The sequence below is a fragment of the Stomoxys calcitrans genome, chromosome 2 (assembly GCF_963082655.1).
Source record: "Stomoxys calcitrans chromosome 2, idStoCalc2.1, whole genome shotgun sequence".
Classification (NCBI taxonomy): domain Eukaryota; kingdom Metazoa; phylum Arthropoda; class Insecta; order Diptera; family Muscidae; genus Stomoxys; species Stomoxys calcitrans.
The window spans coordinates 157,450,889-157,478,616 of NC_081553.1; the positions used below are offsets into that span (position 1 = coordinate 157,450,889).

The 27,728-nt window shown below is 37.0% G+C and overlaps 1 protein-coding gene across 2 annotated transcripts in view; it reads right to left on the bottom strand.

Moving 5' to 3' along the window:
- LOC106091404 (synaptosomal-associated protein 25) overlaps positions 1-27,728 on the bottom strand; it is a 179,887-nt gene that overhangs the window by 27,139 nt on the left and 125,020 nt on the right. For both annotated transcript variants that reach the window (XM_059362277.1, XM_059362276.1), the window contains exon 5: positions 19,991-20,108. In XM_059362277.1, the coding sequence (XP_059218260.1) occupies positions 19,991-20,108 (118 nt within the window). The remainder of the gene's footprint in view (positions 1-19,990; positions 20,109-27,728) is intronic.

Genomic DNA, 27,728 nt, shown 5'->3' on the forward strand with positions numbered 1-27,728 from the left:
AAGTATTCCACTCTTTCGAAAATTGTATGGGACATCAAAAATGATTCCAAATCATACACGGAGTCATTTAAGGAACTTGTTTACACTTTGGACCACATATATGGAATAAGGCTAAATAAAGACGCTTTAGACAAACTTGAAAAATTCTACAAATCATTTGAGAGAAGGTTGCCAGAATGTTCATTCGCAAAAATCAAGTTTTTCAAAATGTATGAGAAGTGGCTGAAATCGGATCTACTTATTGAAATTAAACCGCTGATTCCCGGCCGGCCTAGCAAAGCATACGACGAAGTTACGGAGAAAACCAAAAAGAAAAAACAAGAGGAACTATTGGCGGCACATCCGCCAAATTTAATAAAAGATACGTTCAAAACAGCATTGTTAAAAACACAACCAAAAAATGTTGGACGAATTGTCGATGTTTTACCATTAGCATCTCCGAAAAGGGTAAAGAGAATGGTAGAAAGTATTCCAACTCCAAAATCGACTACAGAATTCACGGAGGAAGATGCACTGGCCCTGATTTTGAACCTAGGCCTCTCAAGAAACAAATACTCAACAATGAGGAAGGCTCTTCGTGAAAAAGGATGGGGTTGTTTACCCTCAAAACATAAATTGTACAACACCAGGACGAAAATGGTGCCATCAAATATATACGTGGACGAATTAAAAGCAAGAGTGAAACTTGCTGATCTTGTTGAAAATACAGCTGTTAGAATTATTTCTAATTTTACTGAAGAACAGTTGAACACATGTAATAATTCCGAAGTGGTTTTGATCAGCAAATGGGGTTGTGATGGATCATCTGGATTTTCCGAATATAAGCAACAAACAGAAATAGATACCAACTTCGCATCAATTTTCATGGCATCATTAGTACCATTGAGAATGAGATTGTAGAAGGACCAATCTTCATCATCGAAAGAAAATGCATTTCAAGATATATGGATAAATAGAACACCTGGGTCAAAATATTTATGTCGCCCAATTCGGTTTGAGTATACAAAGGAAGACCGGAACACAACACGATCTTTGGTGAACGAAATAAAGGAAGAAATTGCTGCATTACCCATGATTGTTATAAACCAATTGGGAAGAAATATAAAAGTTTCGTTTCAACTACAACTCACTATGATCGATGGAAAGGTGGCAAACGCATTAACTGGCGTTATGTCCAATTGGAGATGCAATATTTGTGGCAAGAAGAATGGGCAATTCGAGGACAAGTCTGATGAAAATTTAGTAAACGAAAATGCGCTCAATTTCGGTATTTCGCCCCTGCACTGTAGAATTCGATTCATGGAGTATTGTTTGCATTTATCGTATGACCTTAAATATCGGACTAGCCCTGGAAACCGCGATGTCTCTGCTAGAAACAACCAAGATCTTCACAAAATGAGGCAGGAAGAGAAGAATCGAATCCAGTTGGAGTTTAAACAAAAGGGACTTATAATAGATAAACCTCTTTACGGATACGGAAGCACAAATGATGGCAACTCGGCAAGGCGGTTTTTTGAGGACCCCGTATCGACATCTAAAATAACCGGTCTTGATGAACACTTGCTAAGACGATTCAAAGTGATTTTGGCTGTAATCAATAGCAAAAAGATGATAAATTCAACCAAATTTGAAGCTTATAGTAATGACACAAAAAACATTTTATCTGATTTATATTCGTGGAAAGCTTTAACACCGACAGTACATAAAGTCTTACATCATGGCAAGGAAATTGTGGAATACAACATACTTCCGTTAGGAGAACTTACAGAAGAAGCTCAGGAATCCCGTAATAGAGATGTTAAACAGTTCCGGCTTTTCAATACCCGAAAGAGCACCAAATTTAACCAAAATTATGATTTACTTCAATATTTATTGTTATCGTCTGATCCGGTACTATACAGCATCAGAACTAAATGGCTACCAAAAATATGTGACGATATAGATAAGGACGATCCCGATGCCATTCAAATTAAAGAGCTTTTAAATTTTGATACCTTAGATTATTTGGTAGAGAATAAAATCAAATAATACAAAACTAAAATGCTTTTTTATTTTGGGAGTAGCTAATATACATATAAACGCACGCCGATGCGAAGTGTTTTCGCTCTAAAACACATATTTTTATTCCAATTTTTTTAAACTTTGGCAGGAGACCTTTTTTTATTCTAACACATTTGTATTGTAAACCCTGGGCAAATCTATCAATGTTTTAGTGTAGGCCCCATATAAGGTTCCATTTCACAAATAGACATTTTTATATAGAGTTTAATGAAGTGTAAATGAATTTTAGAGTAGATAGAATCCGAGTTGAGAAATGTTTTATACATTGTTGGAAAGGTATGAAAATTTCCTTTACGATAAGGTATGTTGCGTAAATATGGCTATAGTGTGTCATGTGCAATTAGGACAACAAAAACAAAATTTGGGAAATTCGACTTTTTTGAAAAATTGACTTTTTTATTGCCGGTTCCATAAAATGGAATAGAATAGAGATATTTCCATGATTCTTTTTGTGTTTTGTAGAAGAAGTGTTACCAAATAAAAGTTTATTTAACATCTTTGCAATAAAATGTGACGTAATACTTGTTTTTTAGCAATGAATATAGCACTACTTGAAAATTGACTTTTTTCAGTATTTTGATCGCTACGATCTCATTTATGGCTAGGATATGGCGAGACATACCTTAAAATGTTGGGAACATTTTAAGCTTTCATTTAAGTTCAAAAAAAGCGAAAAAATCCCCGTGGAACTTTTTTTCCAGTGAGAAACTTTTGAAGTTTAGTAAAAAAATTGGCCATTTTGGTCTTAAGATAACGGTGTTGTTTGATATCGAAATTAGCCAAATTAGCACTTAAAACTTTTCTTAATACCTCGACTTTGTGAAAATGGAAAGAAATGATAATGCTTTGACGGCCAAAGTTTGCGAAAACTTAAAGGAAATGGGAGTATCTTTTTTGAAAAATTTTGCAATTTTTTGACAAAAAAAATATTTTTCATATTGAAAACGATGCCATTTTTAAACCGCCAAAGATATTCACGTGATTCCTTTTGTATTTTATGCACACATATGCTGGCATAATTTGTGTGAAGTATGAAGTTTATAGCTTTAAAATTGACGGAGTTATTTAAAAAACACTGAAAAAAACCAAGGCCAAATTTTCATATTTTAAAATTAAACAATTCATAACTCCTTAACAGTACACGATGGCATGGTACTTTATGCATAAGTTTTTTAGATCTTGTCAAGCTCTTTCTCTAGAGTCCTAAATCATGTAAATCGGTTGAGTAGATCAAAAGTTATGGCCCCCAGAAGCTTGGAGAAGTCAAAAGTGGTCAACTTTGACACCCTGTAGCTCACCCTGTATTAAAGATATGGACCAACAACAGCACTTTTCTGAAAGCCTATGTCCTCCTCTACAAATGTCTAGAACATTTTGTATGGCTAAAATCAACAGATAAAAAGTTGTAGACTTATTTCCAATTTTTTTGCCATTTGGCCCACTGTGCGACGGTGCGAGTGCGCATACGCCCTTCGGTAGGCAGATGAAATCATAGTGCAAATGTTGAAGGTACAGAATAAGCGTTTGCTATCGGAGGTTTGGACGATCGTAAAGGAACGTTCGAGGGAGAATGGAAATGGCAAGGACCTCTGGGTCAAGATTGGTCAAAAATCTATAAAATACGTCTTCAACCACGTGACTAGAGCTGGCGTGTGGAGCCATGGCTCCATATGGAAGGCTGTGGAAAAGAGTGCATTAACCAGGGATATTCAAAATGTGCATAGACTGAATTTCATGATTTGGTGCACCGCACTCTATCAATTAGAACGTCACATTTAATCGTTTGAGACGCCCAACTCCATCACATGGAGTACCACCGTACATATGTCGTTTGGAGTACCACTTGACATATATTACAACGCTAGTCATCGTCATTAGATGATGACAAACGCCCATGACGTGCCATCCACCGTCACTTTGGCAGCGTTTTGTGCGCCAAGCTTAAATCATAGATTTCGACCAGCCACGCAAGATGTTTTTACACAAGGGGCTCCTTTCAGGAAACAATTAGTAAGAAACCAATTTAAAGCCACATTAGTAATATCCCCTGGTCACATACGAGATTCGGCCAGAATCGCAAATTAAGCATGGACTTCAAATTTCAACCACAAAATTTATGAAATTTGAAGTCCATGCTTAATTTTATGACCTAAAATCACTTAAAGAAACTTTGCACAGGTTCTTTCTTTGTCCATGGGCAAGTTAAGTTCGAAGATGGGCTATTTTGGACTATATCTTGAAAAAGGTCCCATATAGGTTGATCTGCCGATTTAAAGTCTTAGGTCCATAAAAGCCACTTTTAATAGACGATTTTGCTGAAATTTGAGACAGTGGGTTGTGTTAGGCCACTCGGTATCCATCGTTAATTTGGCCCAGATCGGTCCAGATTTGCATATAGCTGCCATAAAGAGTGATCTCTCGATTTAAGGTCTGGTGTCGATAAAAGGCCACCTTTTTGTCAGATTTCGTTGAAATTTGCGACAGTGAGGTGTGTTAAGCAACTCGATATACTTCTAAAGGTATCACAGATCTGTCCAGATTTGAATATATCTGCCATATAGACCGATCTCTCGATTTAACGTCTTGGACCCATTAAAGGCGTATTTATTATCCGATTTCGCTGAAATTTGATACAGGGACTTATGTTAGACTTTTCGACATCCGTGTCCAGATCGGTATATTGGATATAGCTGCCAAAAAGTCCATATTGAATAAAATTGAAGAGTGAGTTGTATTTAATAGACCACTCAATGCGCGTGCCGAATTTGGTCCAAATCGGACCATATTTCGATATAGCTGCTATGGGTGCATAAAAAATGCATTTTTCGCCGGATTATGACAAAAGGTAGTTAACATATATACCCGAGGTGGTGGGTATCCAAAGTTCGGCCCGGCCGAACTTATGCCTTTTTACTTGTTTCCTCCCAAACTTTGTCTCCCTTGGGATCTCTTCATTGGATTAGAATGAAGATACTAAATTTTGATTTTTAAACAAATCTTTTTTGTATAAAGTTATGTGCGAAATTAATACTTTTGCATTGTTAAAAGATGCTGTTTAGAAAAATCATAGAATAACTTTATATAAATAGCAAGTAAAATTGTGCTAAGTTCGGCCGGGTCGAATTTTATACGCTCCCCACCTAAATCACATTTATCAACTTCTGTGCCCGGATCTCTTTTTTGCGGATAATGGAATATGGAATAGAATGTGTCATGCTATTAAAGCTACATCAGGTTATGGACGGATTCAGGCTTTACTTGGCTTGGATGTTGGAGACCGTACTGGAAGTATTTAAGCAAAATTTCAGCCAAATTAGATAAGAATTAGGAAATCGGTTTATATGGGAGCTATATCAGGTTATAAATCGATTTAGATAATGCATAGCATAGTTGTTGGAAGTCATAACAAAACGCTATGAGCAAAATATCATCCAAATCGGAAAAGAATTGCGCCCTCAGGAGGCTCAAGAAGTCAAGATCCGAGATCGGTTTATAAGGCAGCTATACCAAAACATGGACCTATTTGGCCCATTTTCAAACAAAGTATTTGTGAAAATTTCACAAATACTTGCGCAGACGGTAGCATGTAAACCTATGACGCTGAACGCCTGGGTTCGAATCCTGGCGAGAACATCAGAAAAAACTTTCAGCGGTGGTTTTTCCTCCTACTGCTCGCAACATTTGCGAGGTACTATGCCATGTGAAACTTCTCTCCAAAGAGGTGTCGCACAGCGGCACGTCGCTCGGACTCGGCTTTACAAAGGAGGCCCATTATCATTGAGCTTAAACTTGAATCGGACTGCACGCATTGATATGTGAGAAGTTTACCCTTGTTCCTTGGTGGAATGTTCATGGGCAAAATTTTCAGTTTTTGCAAATTTCAAGCGCCTAGCTTTAATCCTTCGAAAAAAAAAACGTGTTTTTGACAGACAGACGGTCGGATATGGATAAATCGACTCAGAACGCCAAGACGGTCAAGAATATATATTCTTTGTTAGGTCTCAGAACAATGTTTCGATGAATTATAAACGGAATGACGAAATTAGTATACCCCATCCTATGGTGGAAAGTATAAAAAGGGAGTTTAAAATAATATTAATTTTAATGGCAAAGTGATTCTGAGAGGAAAGAACTAAAACCGCCCACCCGACTGTTGCTAGCAGAAGAAGAAGGACTCCTGCAGTCCTACTTTTCTCTTTATTTTATAGACCCTAAATCTTTCTTCCATTTTAGGTCGGGAACATTACAGAGATGACTCTTAGAATGATAATTTTTAGGAGTGACGGAATTTTAAATCAAAGTCATCTTTGAAATTTAATATTTTGAAACGAGAAAGAGTCAATATATGTAGGAAATCCAGCTCTGATCGAAGGGTTGTTGCTCTTAAAGGTTCAGAAGGAGCATTGCAACCTAACAAAAAATAGATATTCATTATCTTTCATTATCTATTAAGAAGACTTTTTAAGTGCATAAAACCATAAGCCGATGCACAGTAGGCCAAACGATAAAAAAATTGGAAATAAGTCTACAACTTTTTATCTGTAGATCTTAGCGTCTCAAACTGTTCAGACATTTGTAGAAGAAGACATAAGCTTTCAGAAAAGTACTGGCGTGGGTCCATATCTTTAATACAGGGTACCAAAGTTGAACACTTTTGACTTCTCCAACCTTCTGGGCGCCATAACTTTTGATCTACTGAATCGATTTGTAATGAGAAGAGCTTGACGAGATCTAAAAAAAGGCATAATGTACCATGCCATCGTGTACCGTTAACAAGTTATGAGTTGTTTAATTTTAAAATATCAAAATTTCTACTTGGCTTGTTTCAGTGTATTTTTAATAACTCCGTCAATCTTTAAGCTACAAACTTCAAATTTTACACAATTTGTGCCAGTATATGTATGCACAAAATTAAAAGGAATAATATCAACATCTTAAGAGGATTAGAAATGGCATCGTTTTCAATATGAAAAATATTTTTTTGTAAAAAAATTGCAAAATTTTTCAAAAAAGGTACTTCCATTTCCTTTAACTTTTCGCACACTTTGGCTATGAAAGCATCATAATTTTTTTTTCCATTTTCACAAAGTGGAGGTGTTAAAAAAAATTTAAGTGTTTTTTTACTTATTCGATATCAAACCCCCCGTTATCTTAAGACCAATATGGCCAAACTTTTTACTAAATTTCAAAAGTATTACACTGACAAAAAGTTCCACTGTGATTTTTTGAACTCAAATTAAAGCCTGAAATGTTTCCAACAATTTAAGGTATGTCTCCCAATAGCATAGCCATAAAACAGGTCATGCCAGCCAAAATACTACAAAAGTCTATTAGCAAAAAGTGTTAAAAAAACAAGTACTACGTCACATTTTATTGCACATGTTTGTGAGAAACTTTTTTCCTCTATCACTTCTACTACAAAACACAGAAAGAATCATGAAAATATCTCTATCCTGTCCGATTTTATGTAACCGGCAACATAAAGTTCATTTTTCAAAAAAGCAGAATCTTCCAAATTTGTTTGTTGTCGTCAACATTAGCAATGAAACACGACCACCTCATTAACGCAATATACCTTATTTTAATGGAAATTTTTATACCTTTCCAATGATGTATAAAATATTCCTCAACTCGAATAAATCGCATCTAGACTTCATTAAACTCAATATAAAAAATCTCTATATGTGAAATGGAATCTTTTATAAACTAGAACAGAAAAAGGTCTCCTACAAAAGTTAAAAAAAAAAACTGTAATAAAAATAAGTGTTTTATAATGAAAACACTTTGCATCGGCGTGTAAATTAGTTCCAAAATAAAAAACAGCATTTTAGTTTTATATAATTTTATATTATTCTCTACAAAATACTCTGAAGTATCAAAATTTAAAAGCTCTTTAATTAGAATGACATCGGGATCGTCCTTATCTATATCGTCACATACTTTAGGTAGCCCTTTAGTTCTGAACAGCGCCTTGCCGTGTTGCCATCATTTGAATTCGATTCTTCTCTGCTTGTCTCATTTTGTGGAGATCTTGGTTGTGTCTAGCAGAGACAGCACGGTTTCCAGGGCTAGGCCGAAATTTAAGGTCATATTATAACTGCAAACAATATTCGATGAATCGGATTCTACAATGCAGGGACAAAATACTGAAATTGAGAGCATTTTCGTTTACTAAATTTTCGTCAAACTTTTCCTCGAATATCCCATTCTACTTGTCACAAATATTACCTGTCCAATTGGACATAACGCTATCTTTGCATCTATCATAATGAGTTGTAGTTTAAACGATACTTTTTTATTTCTTCCTGATTGATTTATAACAATCATGGGTAATGCAGCAAATACTTCCTAGTTGATTTTGCATTTGGAATACTTTCTAGCATCCTCTTTAATCTCTTCGGGGATGCTACTGTTAATAGATTGACAATATGTTCAACATTTTTTGGTTGTATTTTTACCAATGCCGTTTTGAACGTATCTTTTTTTTAAATTTGGTGGATGTGCGCCAATAATTCCTCTTATTTTTCCTTTCTGGGTTTCTCCGTAACTTCGTCGTATGCTTTACTATGCTGGTCAGGAATCAGCGGTTTAATCTTAGTAGATAGATCCGATTTCAGCCACTCTTCATACATTTTGAAAAACTTGATTTTTCGAATAAACATTCTGACAACTTTCTCGCAAATGATTTGTAGATTTTTTCATGTTTGTCTACAGCGACGTACATATGGTGGTCCAAGGTGTATACAAGTTCCTTAAATGACTCCGTGTATGATTTCGAATCATTTTAGATGTCCCATGCAATTTTTGAAAGAGTGGAATACTTCTGTATGACTTTCATAACATATGAATGTTCTTTACGCCTCGTCAAAATACAATAATATGAAGAAATCGTGGATTTTGTTCATTATATTTTTTTGTTGTACAATTTATGACCCATTTTAGGTATCAGAAACAATCGTAAAAAAGGGGTCCACATAGCCTCTTTTTTGGTCGGTAGGACGGCGAAAATCCTATGGGGATCCAGATCGTGAGAAGACGAGGCTATTACTGAAAGGAAGCAATTAGGAAGTCAGTACAGCTATTGGTATCATAACGGGACACATAGGAATACGAGCTCACTTATGTAAAATCGGTGCGGCATGAATAGCATGTGTAGGGCATGCGGGGAAGATGATGAGGTACTGGCATTTCTAACAGGTACTGGCACTTAGGTGGAAACACAATGCCAGACATGAACCAACTTAGGGGAGTGGTATTGAAAACAATTAAGGATTTTGTAAGTAGCACGAAATTCCTAACATAAAATTTTCTTTTAAGAGGTTACTTTATACTTCTTAGAGCGCACAAAAAGCCGATTAATGACTTAAGTGTATGACCATAGTGACATGGGGCGGATTAATATCTGCACCCTCTTTTCAACCTAACCTACCCTAGCCTATTTTACTTGCCTCTATGATTATTTACCCGTACTCCAATTTTGTTAAAAAAAATGACTTTGAATTATTTATTGGTTGGTTTATTACACATTCATTGATACGGTGGATTTCTTGAGAATTCGACATTACGAAACAGGTAACATATGTCTGCATCAAATCTGAACACATATATATTCTACAGGTATGAAACACATATTTTTATTCCAATTTTTTAAACTTCTGTAGGAGACTTGTTTTCTGGTGTAACACATTTATATTGCAAACCATTAGGAAATCGATCAATGTTTTAGGCCCAGTATAAAGTTCCACTTCACATATTGAGATTTTTACATTGAGTTTAATGAAGTCTAGATGAAATTAGGGGTAGATAGAATTCGAGTTGAGGAATGTTTTATACATCATTGGAAAGGTGTGAAAATATCCTTAAAAATAAGGTATATTGCCTTATTGAGGTTGTCGTGTTTCATTGCTCATGATGACGACAACAACCAAATTTGGAATATTCGGTTTTTTTGAAAAATTAACTTTTATGTTGCCGGTTACATAAAATCGGACAGGATAGAGATATTTTCATGATTCTTTCTGTGTTTTGTAGTAGAAGTGATAGAGGAAACATGTGCAATTAATTGTGACGTAGTACATGTTTTTTGACAGTGAATATAGCACTTTTTAAAAATCGATTTTTTTAGTATTTTAGCTGCCATTACCTGATTTATGGCTATGATATTGCGAGACATAACTTTAATAGTTGGAAACATTTCAAGCTTTAATTCAAGTCATTTAAAAAAGTTTTCAAAATGTTCAAATATTGTCGGTAGGACTTAGCGACTGCTATTTTGTTGGGTTGTTAACTTACCGATTGCATTCAGAAGTTACCAACAGTTCATATCGACAAATTTTGGTAAAATTTAAATACAGAAAACCACTTAACGAAAAATATTGTAATACTGTCTGTAAGGACTTAGAGAATTGCACAACTGTAGATCACTATGATCACCAGCTCACTCTTCTGAAGGGGCGTGACCTATAGATAATGTGAAGCGGGAATCCTCTCCATCTGTGAAGATACATGTTACTGTCATGGCGAGTCCATCATCTCAGAATCGGGAATTCTTTAAAATGGGAATTCCCAATATCTGTGCTCCGTTACTATGAATCGAACGACAAACAGCTAAACACATCTTCTACTTCGCCGTCATGTTAATAGAAGATTTAGAAATAAAATTTGTCCAGATTGAATTTATGGGCATTTTCGTAGCTTCTTTTTTCAATAGATGCTCAGTAAAAAGTGATTTGGATATTAATATAATGTCCAAGTATTTATATGCGTTTACTATTCTCATCCTTTCTCCTTTAAATAACTATTTTCATTTGCAGACAGCTTTCTTTCCTAAAAACCATTATTTCGGACTTAATTTGGGTCACTTCCATCCCCCATCTGTCGCAGTACGATTCTAAGTTTTCTCTCATTTGCTGCAAAATCGTTAGGCTATCAGCCATTATAACTATGTCATCCGCTTCCATTAAAAGACGAAAGTTTATCTCATCTGCGAAAAGACCGCACTCAAGATTGTTGTGTAAATCATTAAGGTATATAGCAAACAGAATTGGGGACAATAAGAAAGCTTGTTTAACGCCAGTACAAGTATCAAAATACCCCGACATTTTGGTGTCTGGCCAAACTGCTGACACTGTGTTTCCATAGATATTCTCAACAAAATGTATGTATTTATTCCGTCAAACAGCTCGGCAGAGGTATTCCCGCACCCTGGGAGGGCGCAAAGCTCGACCTGGTGAGAAAGATGGATATCCCCCAACTTACAAAGGTGACGGTCTTCATCAAGGGACAGGGCAGTAAATCATAATTTTTATACCAAGGTTTGGTCGCAGAGAAGTGGGAGTTTTGCCACAGGGAGGAGAAGGAGGAAGGAACTCTCCTTGGGGTTGGCATTGATCAAGTCGCCGACGATGGACCCATCACTGACTTCAAGATTCGGAATACTAGGATAGGTAAAAATCCTAATATTGAAACATTAGGTAGCCCAGCGACAGGAGTTTCAATGCAGCCTAACGAACAGGGAGCCGATTTGGAAAACTAAGAAAGGCAAAGATCCTAGTATTGAAACATCAAGCAGTACAGGGAATGAAAACTCAATACAGCCTAACGAGCAGGGACCCGACAATGAAACCATTACCGACTTTCTCAAGATTGGGAAGACTAGGATAGGCAAAGAACCTAATACGAAGACATCAGGCAGTGCAGTGACAGGAAAGTCAATACTATCTAAAGAATCAGTCAATACTATCATCACCAACTTCCAAAATGCCAACTTACTGGAGAACCAATGATTGGAGTAATCCAGATAAACCTTCACCGGTGCGAGACTGCTACACACGCTATGATGGAGAAAATCAGAAAGGGCAAGATTCATATTGCTTTAATTCAGGACCCATGGACGACCCGGAACAAAGTTTCTGTACTGAACCATATCAATTACCAATTATTCTATGCTAACATTGGTACGCGGCCGAGGACCTGCGTTATTTGTCATAAAAATTTGAATTACATATTTTCCCCAGAGTTGTCAACGTCGGATGCAACATTGGTCAGGAAACGAGGTACTAATAGGGTGCGATGCGAACTCTCACCACATTTCGTGGGGTAGTACCAACACTCACAAGCGGGGCCAAGCCCTGGCAAAGTTCTTGAATACTAACGACCTAATAACACTTAATATTGGTAACACCACTACCTTTTCTAATACGATTAGGGAGGAGGTGTTAGATGTGACGATATGCTCGGAAAATCTAATCGATGAGGTTTAGGATTGGAGCGTCTCCATGGAACTCTCTTTCTCTGACCATCGCTGCATTAGGTTTAGAATAGCACGGCCAGCGCCGAATCCGGTAAGCTTCTCGAATAAATTGAAACATTGAAGAAAATATCAACAGGATTACGACTGCACTGGTGGGGTCTTTCGAAGATAGTTGTCCTCTCCGGTAAAGGAAATCAGCCCAAGAAAAGCCCTGGATGACCGGGGAGATTCGCAATCTTGGGAAAGAGGTTCGAAGACTTTTTAACAAAGCATGCCGTAAAAAAGCTGTATTGGGATGTGTATTACACACGGCTCAAGGAATACAATAAGAGAGAAAGGAGGCAAAATGTGCCTCCTGGAAGCTTTTCTGCGAACAGGTCGACAGCGTTAATGACGCCGCCAATATAAAAAAGTTTCTCTCACAAAACCCATGTCCAAACTGAAACATAAGTAGACGACATGGGAGTGAGAGCAGAGACAGCGGAGGACACGTTGGGGCTTTTGATGAAAACCCATTTTCCACAGGATACGACGGGACTCACGGAAACAAACCATTCAAGGCATCCGAACCTGGTGGAATATTTCCGGCGTTACTACAGAAAGAGGCGGACTATCTGGGTGGAATTTTAACGAAATTTATGTCGTAACAAACATTGTGAGTGCGACAACTTTGTAGAAACCCAATATTTTTAGAAAGCATGGTTGAATTAACAATGTTGGCTTACATGCTCAGTTGATGGAATTGTCCAACTCCAGAGTTGTTTCCAAATCCGAAATGCATGGTTTGGATTTTAAAATTTCTTCACATTGTTTTAAATTATATTTTACACACTGTTTCCCATGATAATGCAAATTAAAAGAATTATTTGAAAGGAATTTTTGGGAGAATCAGTACATGAAAACGAAAATTCTTTAGTACTCCCTAGTGTCCAATTACAATCTTTATATTACTAGGCCCAATTCGATATGCTTCAAGGCTGAATACAGCAGCCGGCACAGAAACAATAAGAGCCGGTTAATTATGTGACTACTCCCGGTATGCAATTTCACTCAAACTACAAATAGATACAGCCCTCATATAAACCGATTCCTGGGTTTGAGTGCATGAGTCCTTAAAAGCCTCAATTTTCATCCGATTTGGCTTAAATTTAGAATAAAGACTTGATCTATTCCAACATCCATCCAAGTATGATCCTGATCGGTCTTTTTTTTTCATTCATTCTTAAGTCTAAGATTATATAATCCTTATAGACTAAATCATAACTGAATATATATACAATACAAATAAATACAAAATTTAAGATAAAATGAAAACAAGTAAAAGCGTGCTAAGTTCGGCCGGGCCGAATCTTATATACCCTCCACCATGGATCGCATTTGTCGAGTTCTTTTCCCGGCATCTCTTCTTAGGCAAAACAGGATATAAGAAAAGATTTGCTCTGCTATTAGAGCGATATCGAGATATGCTCCGGTTTGGACCACAATTAAATTATATGTTGGAGACCTGTGTAAAATGTCAGCCAATTCGAATAAGAATTGCGCTCTTTGTGAGCTCAAAAAGCAAAATAGAGAGATCGATTTATATGGGAGCTGTATCGGACTATGGACCGATTCAGACCATAATAAACACGTATGTTGATGGTCATGAAAGAATCCGTCGTACAAAATTTCAGGCAAATCGGATAATAATTGCGACCTCTAGAGGCTCAAGAAGTCAAGATCCCAGATCGGTTTATATGGCAGCTATATCAGGTTATGAAACGACTTGTATTTTATTTGACATAGTGGTTGAAAGTACCAATAAAAAACGTCTTGCGAAATTTCAGCCAAATCGGATAGGAATTGCGCCCTCTAGAAGCTCAAGAAGTCAAGTCCCCAGATCTGTTTATATGACAGCTATATAAGGTTATGGACCAATTTGAACCATACTTGGCACAGTTGTTGGATATCGTAACAAAACACGTCGTTCAAAATTTCATTCCAATCGGATAAGAATTGCGCACTCTAGACGCTCAAGAAGTCAAGTCCCCAGATCTGTTAATATGACAGCTATATAAGGTTATGGACCGATTTGAACCATACTTGGCACAGTTGTTGGATATCATAACAAAATACTACGTGTCAAAATTCATTCAAATCGTTTATATGACAGCTATATAAGGTTATGCACCGATTTGAACCATACTTGGCACAGTTGTTGGATATCGTAACAAAACACGTCGTTCAAAATTTCATTCCAATCGGATAAGAATTGCGCACTCTAGAGGCTCAAGAAGTCAAGACCCAAGATCGGTTTATATGGCAGCTATATCAAAACATGGACCGATATGGCCCATTTACAATACCAACCGACCTACACTAATAAGAAGTATTTGTGCAAAATTTCAAGCGGCTAGCTTTACTCCTTCGGAAGTTAGCGTGCTTTCGACAGACAGACGGACGGACGGACGGACAGACGGACGGACATGGCTAGATCGACATAAAATGTCGCGACGATCAAGAATATATATACTTTATGGGGTCTCAGACGAATATTTCGAGTAGTTACAAACAGAATGACGAAATTAGTATACCCCCCATCTTATGGTGGAGGGTATAAAAATAACAAGTAAAAGCGTGCTAAGTTCGGCCGGGCCGAATCTTATATACCCTCCACCATGGATCGCATTTGTCGAGTTCTTTTCCCGGCATCTCTTCTTAGGCAAAAAAAGGATATAAGAAAAGAGTTGCTCTGCTATTAAAACGATATCAAGATATGGTCCGGTTCGGACCACAATTAAATTATATGTTGGAGACCTGTGTAAAATTTCAGCCAATTCGTATAAGAATTGCGCCCATTGGGGCTCACGAAGTAAAATAGAGAAAACGATTTATATGGGATCTGTATCGGGCTATAGACCGATTCAGACCATAATAAACACGTTTGTTGATGGTCATGAGAGGATCCGTCGCACAAAATTTCAGGCATATCGGTAATAATAATTGCGACTTCTAGGGGTCAAGAAGTCAAGATCCCAGATCGGTTTATATGGCAGCTATATCAGGTTATGAACCGATTTGAACCTTATTTGACACAGTTGTTGAAAGTAAAAATAAAATACGTCATGCAAAATTTCAGCCAAAACGGATAGGAATTGCGCCCTCTAGAAGCTCAAGAAGTCAAATCCCCAGATCTGTTTATATGACAGCTATATCAGATTATGGACCGATTTCAACCATACTTGGCACAGTTGTTGGATATCATAACGAAATACTTGGTGCCAAAAATTCATTTAAATCGGATAAGAATTGCGCACTCTAGAGGCTCAAGAAGTCAAGACCCAAGATCGGTTTATATGGCAGCTATATCAGGTTATGGACCGATTTAAACCATACTTGGCACAGTTGTTGAATATAATAACAAAACACGTCGTGCAAAATTTCATTCCAATCGGATAAGAATTGCGCACTTTAGAGGCTCAAGAAGTCAAGACCCAAGATCGGTTTATATGGCAGTTATATCAGGTTATGGACCGATTTGAACCATACTTGGCACAGTTGTTGGATATCATAACAAAACACGTCGTGCAAAATTTCATTTCAATCGGATAAGAATTGCGCCCTCTAGAGGCTCAAGAAGTCAAGACCCAAGATCGGTTTATATGGCAGCTATATCAGGTTATGGACCGATTTGAACCATACTTGGCACAGTTGTTGGATATCATAAAAAAACACGCCGTATAAAATTTCATTCGAATCAGATAAGAATTGCGCACTCTAGAGGCTCAAGAAGTCAAGACCCAAGATCGGTTTATATGGCAGCTATATCAAAACATGGACTGATATGGCCCATTTACAATACCAACCGACCTACACTAATAAGAAGTATTTGTGCAAAATTTCAAGAGGCTAGCTTTACTCCTTCGGAAGATAGCGTGCTTTCGACAGACAGACGGACGGACGGACGGACAGACGGACGGACATGGCTAGATCGACATGAAATGTCACGACGATCAAGAATATATATACTTTATGGGGTCTCAGACGAATATTTCGAGTAGTTACAAACAGAATGACGAAATTAGTATACCCCCCATCTTATGGTGGAGGGTATAAAAACTATGTATTAAGGTGTAGTATAAAGTTTCTTTTAACAGATCACGAGGTGGCGTAAAGGGTTAAATAACTTAATTGAAGCAGCTGATAGTTACGGGATGGTCTAAAAGAAACATTTATATAAATTCTATTCAAAATGATATCGGAGATTATTTTGACTTGCGTAATTTTGAGAAGGAAAGTAATATTTAGCATTGTACGTCGGTTTTCAATGAAGGTAATTTAATTAAGTTTAATCTGAATTCATACGACAGATGGGCCCGAGGATCCCAGCCACGCCCCCTGACGGAAAATAAAATAAATTGTGTTTGAACCGACTCAAACGCATTTGAGTGAATAGAATAGGCCGGATCCCATATAATGGACTCATATTCTAAACTACTACTCACAAATTGACTGTTGGCCCAACAGAATTCCCAAATCATGAATAGAATCCCGTACTATACTTTACAATCATTCAAATAATAGCTTATGTCTATCTTCTTGAGCCGAAAGAAAGACATATGTTTACATTTCAAAGTGTTAAGTTCCAACAAGTTAGTATTGTACCATTTATAGATCAGATTGCAATATGCATTACATCATCTGCATACATTAGAGGGACACCATTTCTTATTTTGACCATTTGAGCTCTTAGGTAGGATTTTATCCAGTTCAAGAATGCCTTGGAAAACTCCATAACATACAACTTCAATAACAATTATTCATGATTAACCTAATCAAAAGTTTCACTGAAGTCCGTATAAATACAATCCGTCTGATATCGCCTTCTAAACCCTTCATTCACAATTGTAATTAATTTCAAAAGATTTGTTAAAGTAGACCGATGTTTCCGGAAGCCATGTTGAAATTTACAAAAATAGATGAAACTTAAAAAGAGAATGCCTCAGTCACCATATTTTCAAATAATTTTGGAATTGTGTTCAATTTAGTAATTCCTCTATAGTTCGACGCTTTAGTTCCAATACCCGATTTAAATAAAGGAACAATAAAAGATTCTTTCCAAATTGGTGGTAAATAGCCAGTATCCAGAGACTTATTAAATATTTTAGAGAGAGGAAATGCAAAATTTTCTGCACAGTGTTTAAAAATACACGAAGGGATTTCATTCGGGCCTGGGCCCGTTGTGTCCTTTAGGCATTTCAGATTGCGTAACACTTTTGTAACATCTAATAATGGAACAGTAATAGTCAAAAATTCCGTAATACCATAGAGAAAGTGGTGTGTAGAATTATATACTTTATCAGTATAGGTTATTTTAAAAATGAGGCAAATAAATTAGTAATTCCAGTGTCATCATCTGCAACATCTTTTCCGAAATGTAACATCTTTGGACAAACATAAGATCGACGCTTAGATTTAATGAAACCAAAAAAAGATTTAGGATTACATATCAATTCATTCCTCATTCTCCATATATAGCCATGATATAGTCTTTTATGTCAGATGGTATATTCCGATCTTATGACGGTGTAATTTACAAAGTCCAAAGTAGAACCACTTTTTTAAAATCTTTTATAAAGCTTATTTTCCTGTTCTTTAATCTTTATAAAGCAGCAGAATTCCACGACGAACCAGTATTCCTAGAAATAAATGTGTTCGGAACAGCTCTAGATATCTTCAAAATAGAGTAAAACATTTCAATCATCTTATCTAATGACTCCAAAGATTGAAATATAGTCCAATCGATCCAACCTAAAAATGAATTCAATTGGTTGTAGTCTGTTTTAGAGAAACAATAGCTAGTTTCGACCAACTAAGAGTTAGATGGATCCTTAGAAGAGGACTCTAAGGATAATTGTACCTTTAGTGTTGGATGATATTTATAAATATTATTAATTTCTAGTAAGCCGAAACTAAATAATGGTCTAATACATTGCTTAATACTTTCAATAATGCAGTAGGTAAAAGATCATTAGTGTCCGGACTATACGTCCTTTTTATGTTTGGCAAAACAATCTCCGAGAGCAATTAGGATATCGTTAGACTGATTCAATTGACCAAAGAATAGACGACGTATGCTAGACATATACATCTTGGAGGCAGGTCTCAGTGAATCCAATTAAATCGCGATTTAAATCAAAACTATCAATAAATAGGGGGGATAACACAGAATTTAAGCCTCCAACATTTTGATATACAATGTAAATATCTTTAACAGAAGGTGTTACAATAAGTTTCTTGAACCACATCAGATTTTTGAGTATCCCTCTAAACATATTCGTGAATTACAGCTTTAGGAGGCCAGAAAGATGGATTTAAAATTATTTCAAAAATATATTCAGAAACATTAATTTAAAATGTAGTCTTACTACATATTTTTCAGCATATTTAAATTTAAAGACCTTAATCTCATGAATAGCGCTAATCTTGCTAATAATATATGTAGTTATATCGTTTTCGGAAGTTTCAGCAGCAAAATATCGTTTTCTTCGGTACGATAACACGTAAATTTGGACTTGGAGTGCTTGGAACATTTATAGATTTCGGCTGGTTTAAGGGGCGAAAAAATTGATTCGTGGCTGGTGGAAATTCTGTGGTAATTTGTCGACATCGGTGGTTTTTAAGATGGATGCACTTGTAGAGGGAGTATAAAGAAGAGCGATTTTCGGAACAGGTGGAACATTTATTTCGTCGTTTACCGCAGTGCTGGCAGCAATATCGGACGGCTTCTTTCTTTTACGTAAAGAATCAGAAGGAGATTGAAGAAATTCATCCATTCATCCTATCGAACATTGCCTTATATTTGTTGAGTTTTTCCATGACTGGCAAGGCATACTTTATTAAATTCCAAACGTGTAGTTTTGAAAATAGTACAAAATTCGGCATCATACGATTTGCATTTACTACAGCACCAACGTAAGCTTTTTTCACTTAGATTGTCAGCAGTTCAAGCGGTTAATTCCACGCATCTGTTGTGATAAGAGTCAAGACAAAGACAGCAGGGTACCATAGAATCTACAGACAAGTTTTTGCAGTTAACCTTTGAACAGCTCATTCTTACAAATTATTTACTTTGCTTGCAGGGATCTTTAATTTAGGATGATTTGTTGTAAAAGCTTTACCACACTTAGTGAAAATATTTAAACGGTTTTTGCCCCCATATAAACCGGTCGCTGGATTTGACTTCTAGAGTCCTTAGTAGCCTCAATCTTCAACTGATTTGGCTGAAATCTGGCCCAAAACCCTATCTTGTGACTTACAACATCAGTGCCAAGTTTTATCCGAATCGGTCAATATGGTGATATAGGCCCCCTTTAGTTCCGATATGACTTCTTGAGACCCAAATAATTCAAATACAAACTAAGTTAATAAGGGTACATTTTTGCGGAATAAAGTTCTGATATTGGACGAGACTATGCCTATAAGTGTTTCTTGTTCATATCGATTAAAAAACGAAGACCGAAATATGTCGCTTACAAAATTTTCTCGGGATGGGCTCCATGTTTGCCAACGACACTCGCAATTAATTTTTCAAAATTTCGTATATTTTGAAATCAGTTAGTTAATGGAAATAAATTTTCTTTTCAATAAATAACTGATTCGTTCTTTTATTAAATTTTCTTAGTTAAAGGTACTTACTTGTTACAGGGTAAAACGCAAATACCACAACATTTTTCCATTCCACTGAGATTTTTTTCTGCCTCTCTCATGTCAGCATTGATTTGATCCATTCCCTCCTCGATTCTATCAAGTTGTTCTAAAATGATGAAAAGTAAAAATACGAAATACTAAGTAATATACATTTTTCAAACAGTTTTTATGTGTCAACACAATATGCATTTGCATTTGGTGATATACTTTGGAATCTATAACGTATTCTAATACTATGCATTCCACAACATATTTTTCAAGCATTTTTTGAAATTGTTTACACCTTCTTTCAATGCAAATATATAAGAATGGTCCAAGCCGTAATTTGAGTTGTAACGAAAGAAAAAGCGAATTTCGGAATTTAGTTAAAATGGCTATATGCGAAGTTTCATTTTTTAAATGTATTTTTCTATAACATGTCGACGGCCGCAGAGCATTTCATTCCAATCAGAATTTCTTTTTAAGAAAGTTGGGAATTAAAGACTTCAATCCAATGTCTAAAAAAAGATTACTATTTCTTGGGTTCAATATATGCACGAGTGTTGTTTATTGTTTCAATATCAATTCTACAACCAGAAAAATTAGTCTGCTGATATCAGCAAACATTGTCTGCTGATATTAAATTAAAAATTCTTACCTATGAATGAAACCATACAATTATTTTTAGCTTCTGAACAACAATTGAAGCACTTGCTACACATGAATTTGTTTTTATACCCTCCACCATAAGATGGGGGGTATACTAATTTCGTCATTCTGATTGTAACTACTCGAAATATTCGTCTGAGACCCCATAAAGTATATATATTCTTGATCGTCGTGACATTTCATGTCGATCTAGCCATGTCCGTCCGTCTGTCCGTCCGTCCGTCCGTCCGTCCGTCCGTCCGTCCGTCCGTCTGTCTGTCGAAAGCACGCTATCTTCCGAAGGAGTAAAGCTAGCCTCTTGAAATTTTGCACAAATACTTCTTATTAGTGTAGGTCGGTTGGTATTGTAAATGGGCCATATCGGTCCATGTTTTGATATAGCTGCCATATAAACCGATCTTGGGTCTTGACTTCTTGAGCCTCTAGAGTGCGCAATTCTTATCTGATTCGAATGAAATTTTATACGGCGTGTTTTTTTATGATATCCAACAGCTGTGCCAAGTATGGTTCAAATCGGTCCATAACCTGATATAGCTGCCATATAAACCGATCTTGGGTCTTGACTTCTTGAGCCTCTAGAGGGCGCAATTCTTATCCGATTGAAATTAAATTTTGCACGACGTGTTTTGTTATGATATCCAACAACTGTGCCAAGTATGGTCCAAATCGGTTCATAACCTGATATAACTGCCATATAAACCGATCTTGGGTCTTGACTTCTTGAGCCTCTAGAGTGCGCAATTCTTATCCGATTGGAATGAAATTTTGCACGACGTGTTTTGTTATTATATTCAACAACTGTGCCAAGTATGGTTTAAATCGGTCCATAACCTGATATAGCTGCCATATAAACCGATCTTGGGTCTTGACTTCTTGAGCCTCTAGAGTGCGCAATTCTTATCCGATTTAAATGAATTTTTGGCACCAAGTATTTCGTTATGATATCCAACAACTGTGCCAAGTATGGTTGAAATCGGTCCATAATCTGATATAGCTGTCATATAAACAGATCTGGGGATTTGACTTCTTGAGCTTCTAGAGGGCGCAATTCCTATCCGTTTTGGCTGAAATTTTGCATGACGTATTTTATTTTTACTTTCAACAACTGTGTCAAATAAGGTTCAAATCGGTTCATAACCTGATATAGCTGCCATATAAACCGATCTGGGATCTTGACATCTTGACCCCTAGAAGTCGCAATTATTATTACCGATATGCCTGAAATTTTGTGCGACGGATCCTCTCATGACCATCAACAAACGTGTTTATTATGGTCTGAATCGGTCTATAGCCCGATACAGATCCCATATAAATCGTTTTCTCTATTTTACTTCGTGAGCCCCAATGGGCGCAATTCTTATACGAATTGGCTGAAATTTTACACAGGTCTCCAACATATAATTTAATTGTGGTCCGAACCGGACCATATCTTGATATCGTTTTAATAGCAGAGCAACTCTTTTCTTATATCCTTTTTTTGCCTAAGAAGAGATGCCGGGAAAAGAACTCGACAAATGCGATCCATGGTGGAGGGTATATAAGATTCGGCCCGGCCGAACTTAGCACGTTTTTACTTGTTTTTCTTAATTTTTGGCGTTAGTTTTTTGTTTTAAAAACTAAATATGTTTTAAGTAGTTACTTTGTTTGTTGTTAATTAAAATCGCTAAAAATTTCAAATTATAAAAAACTAGAACAAATTTTACGCATATGCCCCTAAAATTCAAAGATGAGATGAAAGATACACTTTTAAGTGTATTTCTTATATTTTAAGGTTATTTTTGAATTTTTACAATCTAAAATCCGAAGAAAATGTTTGCTATTTTAGCAAAAATTGCTAATTGTTCAGCCTTCAGCTGTAGACTTTCGTAAAAGTTAATCGAATTTATTGTCGCACAATTTTATATTAAATAAAGACAGATTTAAATAGTTGTTAAGTTAAACTTGAGTCTTTTATTGGCAACAACAACTACAATACTTTCAATTTTGTTATGAAAAATTGTGGTCGCCACTGTTTTCAGGAACTAACCCATCTGCAGTGACATTTGGTGATAAAGTGTGAGCTGAATCTTGCTTGGTTTCCTCAAACGCTATTTGGAGGCCGATTAGATCTTCCAAAGTTATTCAGGATGTGCTTGTCTGTGCGGATATCTTAATTTTATAGTTAGATGTAGGCTGTTAAATTATTTGTTTGTATTTTTATTTAGTGTAACACCAGCACAACAAGATCATATCTTATAAGTTAATATGATGCCTCAAAACTTAGTACATAATACGTTGATTATAATATTTAAAATGAATATTAAATTTAACAACTTTAATAACTAGCAGTAATTACTTAAGAACACATACAGTGGCACCAAAATGTTTACCTACAGCACTCAAAAACACGGACATTTTTCCACCAAAAATTTTTTTCACCATATGTCTATTGCAACAAAAAATGTTTACAATGGTTCCTAGTATTACAATTAGTTAAAATTCTAAGGGAAAAATCTTGTCCTATCAACTTCACTGTTAATATAACTGCTATTTTTGAAAAGGTATGTAGTCACATATCTACGCCACTGTATATCGGAAGTTAATTCGTAGTTTGCTTGAAGAATTCAAATAGCTCGTTCATGAAATATGTAGCATTGCTTATACTCTGAATGTTTGGTGGTAGGTTTGTGCCAGAGATTTCGTCAGTTTTAGGCCACGGTTCGATCCTGCGAAATGCAAATGTTGGTAAAGGTTCCCTGGTGTAAAATACCTTGTTCAACATAAGTATGCCTATATTTGTCTGCAGGCACTTCAGGCAGGTCATTTATATACATTGAGAATAAAAGAGGATCAAGAATAGAATATTGAGGGACATCTTTAAGTACGATTTGGGAGTTTTATCAACTATCTTTGTGTTAGATACGCTGATATCACTTTGCTAGCTAATTTCAAAAGTTTTTGGGTAAGAATATTATGTTTAATATGTCCAAGGCTTTGCTGTGATCCCAAAGTAGCAGGAATGATATCATTTTGCTATCCATGAATTAGCTTTAATATATTGATGACGATTTTGTTTTTTGCTCTCAAATGGCTCAAATTTTAACAAGGCATTGTCCAATTAACTTTAAATTCCTTTTTTCCATAAAATTCTACAATAACGAACTGGAAACAACCAAAAAATCAACGTTGATGAATTTTTACGGAAAACCAACTACATTCTACTCCAATAGCGTGCTCAAATTCTTCTTTGAACTTATTAAAAATCAAGTAATATTCCTCTTTTGATAGAAGTGATGTTGGGTTAACATTTCGTTCAACAGTTGCTCAATACGGCAACATTTTGCTTAATGTCCTAATAAAACCTAAGTTGTGCAATTATTGGAGAAAATGATAAATGGAGAAAATGAAAATCTGAAATTTATTTATACGAAGAGATATCTACTTTCTCGCAGTTGCAAACTTTAAATATTATTTATTAGAGGATAGCATGTCCGCCTATAACGCTGAACGCCTGGTTTCGAATCCTGGTGAGACTATCAGAAAAAATTTTCATTAGTGGTTTTCCCATTTGTGAGGTACTATGCCATGTAAAACTTCTCTCCAAAGAGGTGTCGGACTGCGGCACGCCATTAAAGAAAAAGTGCTGATAACAGCAAACACCGTCTTCTGATTGTTAGTAGTTATTTGTGTTGTTATTAGTAGCATTAGTTCTGATATTAGGTCTGTTCGTACTTTTCCAGTCAAAATTTGCCAGTAAAAATTTGCGGGAGAGAAAGAGACATTTTACTCTCTTTAAAAAAATGAGAGCAAAAGTACGCGAAAGACTTCCAGTGAAAATTTGCTAAAAAACAGCTGATTTTTGTTTTGGTTGGTTTTTTATTTGCTGGCTTGGAAAACAATTTTTTAAATAAAAAATTCACGTCAATTTATTGACCATAATTTGCTTAGGCAATCGGCCTTCTTCGGCAAATCAATGCGGTCTTTAAGAGGCTGGAATAATAATAGGCAGATAGCTCTCAGGTTTATTGAGAGGCTTGGTGCGAATGATCCTAAATCGTTCACCGGTAAGAAGAGAGGCTTCCTTAATTGGACTGGGAGATTCGCTGCACAGGCTACCCCAAAGGCTACACATCTAGATTCGGAAACGCCATCGCATTTAGCCATAAGGCAGCGGTCAGCTGGAGGGCATCCCATGCCCAACAGAAGGAAGGCGAACAATAGTAAGATGGGTCCAAGAACCTTTTCCGATGTCGTTAGGGACAGCTTGGTGGTGATATTTGTGAACAAAGGTGAAGAACAGAGAAACAGTTGGAGTGGGATAGTCAATGAACTGTCATCGGTATACTCTGATGTCCTTGCGGAAATGCCTGGGCCTTCTCCAGTTTATGACGATGGACGCTATATCAGAGCAGATAAAGGCTAATTGCTTTCGCAAATCAACGCTCATGTGAAATGATTGGTTGTGCCCTAAAGGTTGACGAGATTTGGTAAAGCGCAGCACTGGATTTATTCAAGAAGGAAGATATTAATTCCCATCCAATGGCAAATGCTTGGATACTAAGGATTCCCTCAGATCCTGAATCCATACTAAGGTATGTACTAAGGTACTAAGGGTATGTAATCCCCATATTTCAACCACTGAATGGGAGGTTGTTAGATTGGATGAGGCTGATGGTGACCGGGAACATGCAGTAATCGTACCTAACTCCGGCTGTCTCACAGGACTTAAAAAGTCTGAAGGAATTCTATCCTACGGATTCAACAAGTTGAGACTGAAGGGCTATAGATGTGGTGGGGTTGGGGAATCAGAAGACGACTCAGAAGATGTTGCTGAACGTATGTCTGTGAAACTATCGACCACATATCTTAAGTCAGGCGGTTTACAGGAGACAGAAAATTCCCCTGCCACGATCGAAACGGGACCCGACAAACTCAGTGTGGCAGGGTCATTCGGTTGGATTGGGCTCAAGGTATGCGCCAGCAGGGAAGGATGGAGCTCAAAAGGAACTTGGACAGCAGCAGCTGGTCGAGCATCTATTAAGGACTCATCCACGCCGCAAGTGTCCAGTGTCCTGAGGGAAAGTGGATCCACTATTTTCTTAACAGCCGAGGACGTGGCTAACACAATTTCTGGAGATGGTCCAATTTCTGTAGATGAATTTCCAACTTCTTCTTCAACTGAATCTCCTCAATTGTAAGGACGCCTCGGCGGCACTGAAGTTCCTTCTGATGGGAGGAGGATTTTGAAGTGGTTCTTATCCATAAACCATGGGTGTGTGGAAGAATGGTTCGTGGACTAAGAATTCCTGGATTTAAACTACTAAATAGCACGGGGAATGAGAGACACAGAGACTTATATTCTTGCAAAGAGTAGTCTAAATGATTTTCTTCTTCCGTCGTTAAGCACTGAAGATTCAGTAGTCTTATTATGGCACACGATTCAGAGATGCCGCATTCAAGCCTTAAGTTGCTGGGTGAAGCCGCTTTTGCAGGGAAAAAGAATCTCATTGTAGGAAGTGATGCTAATTGCACATCACCAGATATGGGGAAGTTCGGATGTCAACAAAAGGGGTGAACTTCTTATCGAATATGTTAAAAGTTGTCATCAGGTGATTTGAAATAAAAGGAATAAACCGACCTTTATTACCAGGAACAGGCAGAAGGTACTAGATATTTTCTTTGTATCAGAAGATCTAAGCATAAGGATATGCGACTGGGAAGTGTTGGACGACCACAGTTTCTCTGATCATCGTTATATTAGTTTCAGCCGTGGAGAAAATACTCCATAAATGGTCCCTCCTCGGTGGAATTCTGTAGCTCCGTGGAGGATACATCTGAGGCCTCTAGGCTAAAGAAGATCCTATTCTCTGGACACATATCCCCGGAAACTCTTCAACGAACAACTTGGCGCCAGAAGTGCTGGTCACTGGTAAGAATTTCTCGGAGGTTATTGAGGAAATTGTGTCTGAGTCGAAAATCCTTTGGGCGATAATAAGTTTCGACTCCTTTAAGTCGCCAGGCCTGGATGATGTATCACCGGTTGAATTACAAGCTGTGCCTTGTTCCCTGGCTTAGGGAGATATACTCTGCTTGTATCAACATATCCTACATACCTGTGGGATGGAAGGATACAAAGGTCATTTCATTCCAAAGCAGGAAAACCTTACCACACGAAGGCGAAAGATTTCGTCCTATTAGTCTGTCATTCTTTCTACTGAAGACCTTAGAGAGGTTGATAGAAACATATCTTAGGGAAAAGATCGCTGGAGATCGCCTGTTTCGGCAACATCATGCATACAGTAGTAGTCGCCTACATAGAGGCTTGTCTCTCTGCCAAAGAATATTCAATGGTGGCATAACTTGACATTGAAGGTGCATTCAATACTGTAAAACCGACGCAAATCATGAAGGAGCTGGAGTATCTAGACATTAATATTACCGTAAGAAGTTCACTAACAGCTGGGGATGTGTTCAGTATTAATAACATGGAATGTGTAGCAGAGGAACACCTCAAGGAGGTGTATTGCCTCCTCTGCTTTGCAAAATAGCCATTTACAGAATAGTATTGAATCTGGAAGAAAAATGTAAATGTAAAAGTGGTCGCGAATGCTAATGGCGTGGTTATTGCGGTTAGGGAAAAGTTTCCAAGCACTCTTAGAGATATACTTCAGGAAGCACTACGTACGACGGCGTTGTGGAAAAGTGGTCGGTAATCGTTTAAGACGGAAGTAGTTCCTTTCAGCAGGAGATACAAGCTACCCACAGTGGCACCTGTCTCCTTGTGAGGAGAGAATGTTTTTTATACTGAAAGCGCGAAATAACTGGGGGCTTTGCTGGACATACAATTGAAAGGATAAGAAATACAACTCTTGCCCTATACACGGACACTGTGTTATCCTTCATACAATGCCCGATGTTCCAGTCAGTGTGCATTTCACACTGCCTGACCCGCTTTTGATCAAAAGTATTGTACCACTATTCCTGATAGAACCCATTGGAACTACAATATCCCTGGTAATAGCAGCTACATAAATTTCTATACGGTTAGATGGGGTGTACTCTGAAAAACTAGAACTGGTCATATAGAGAAGGTTACTCG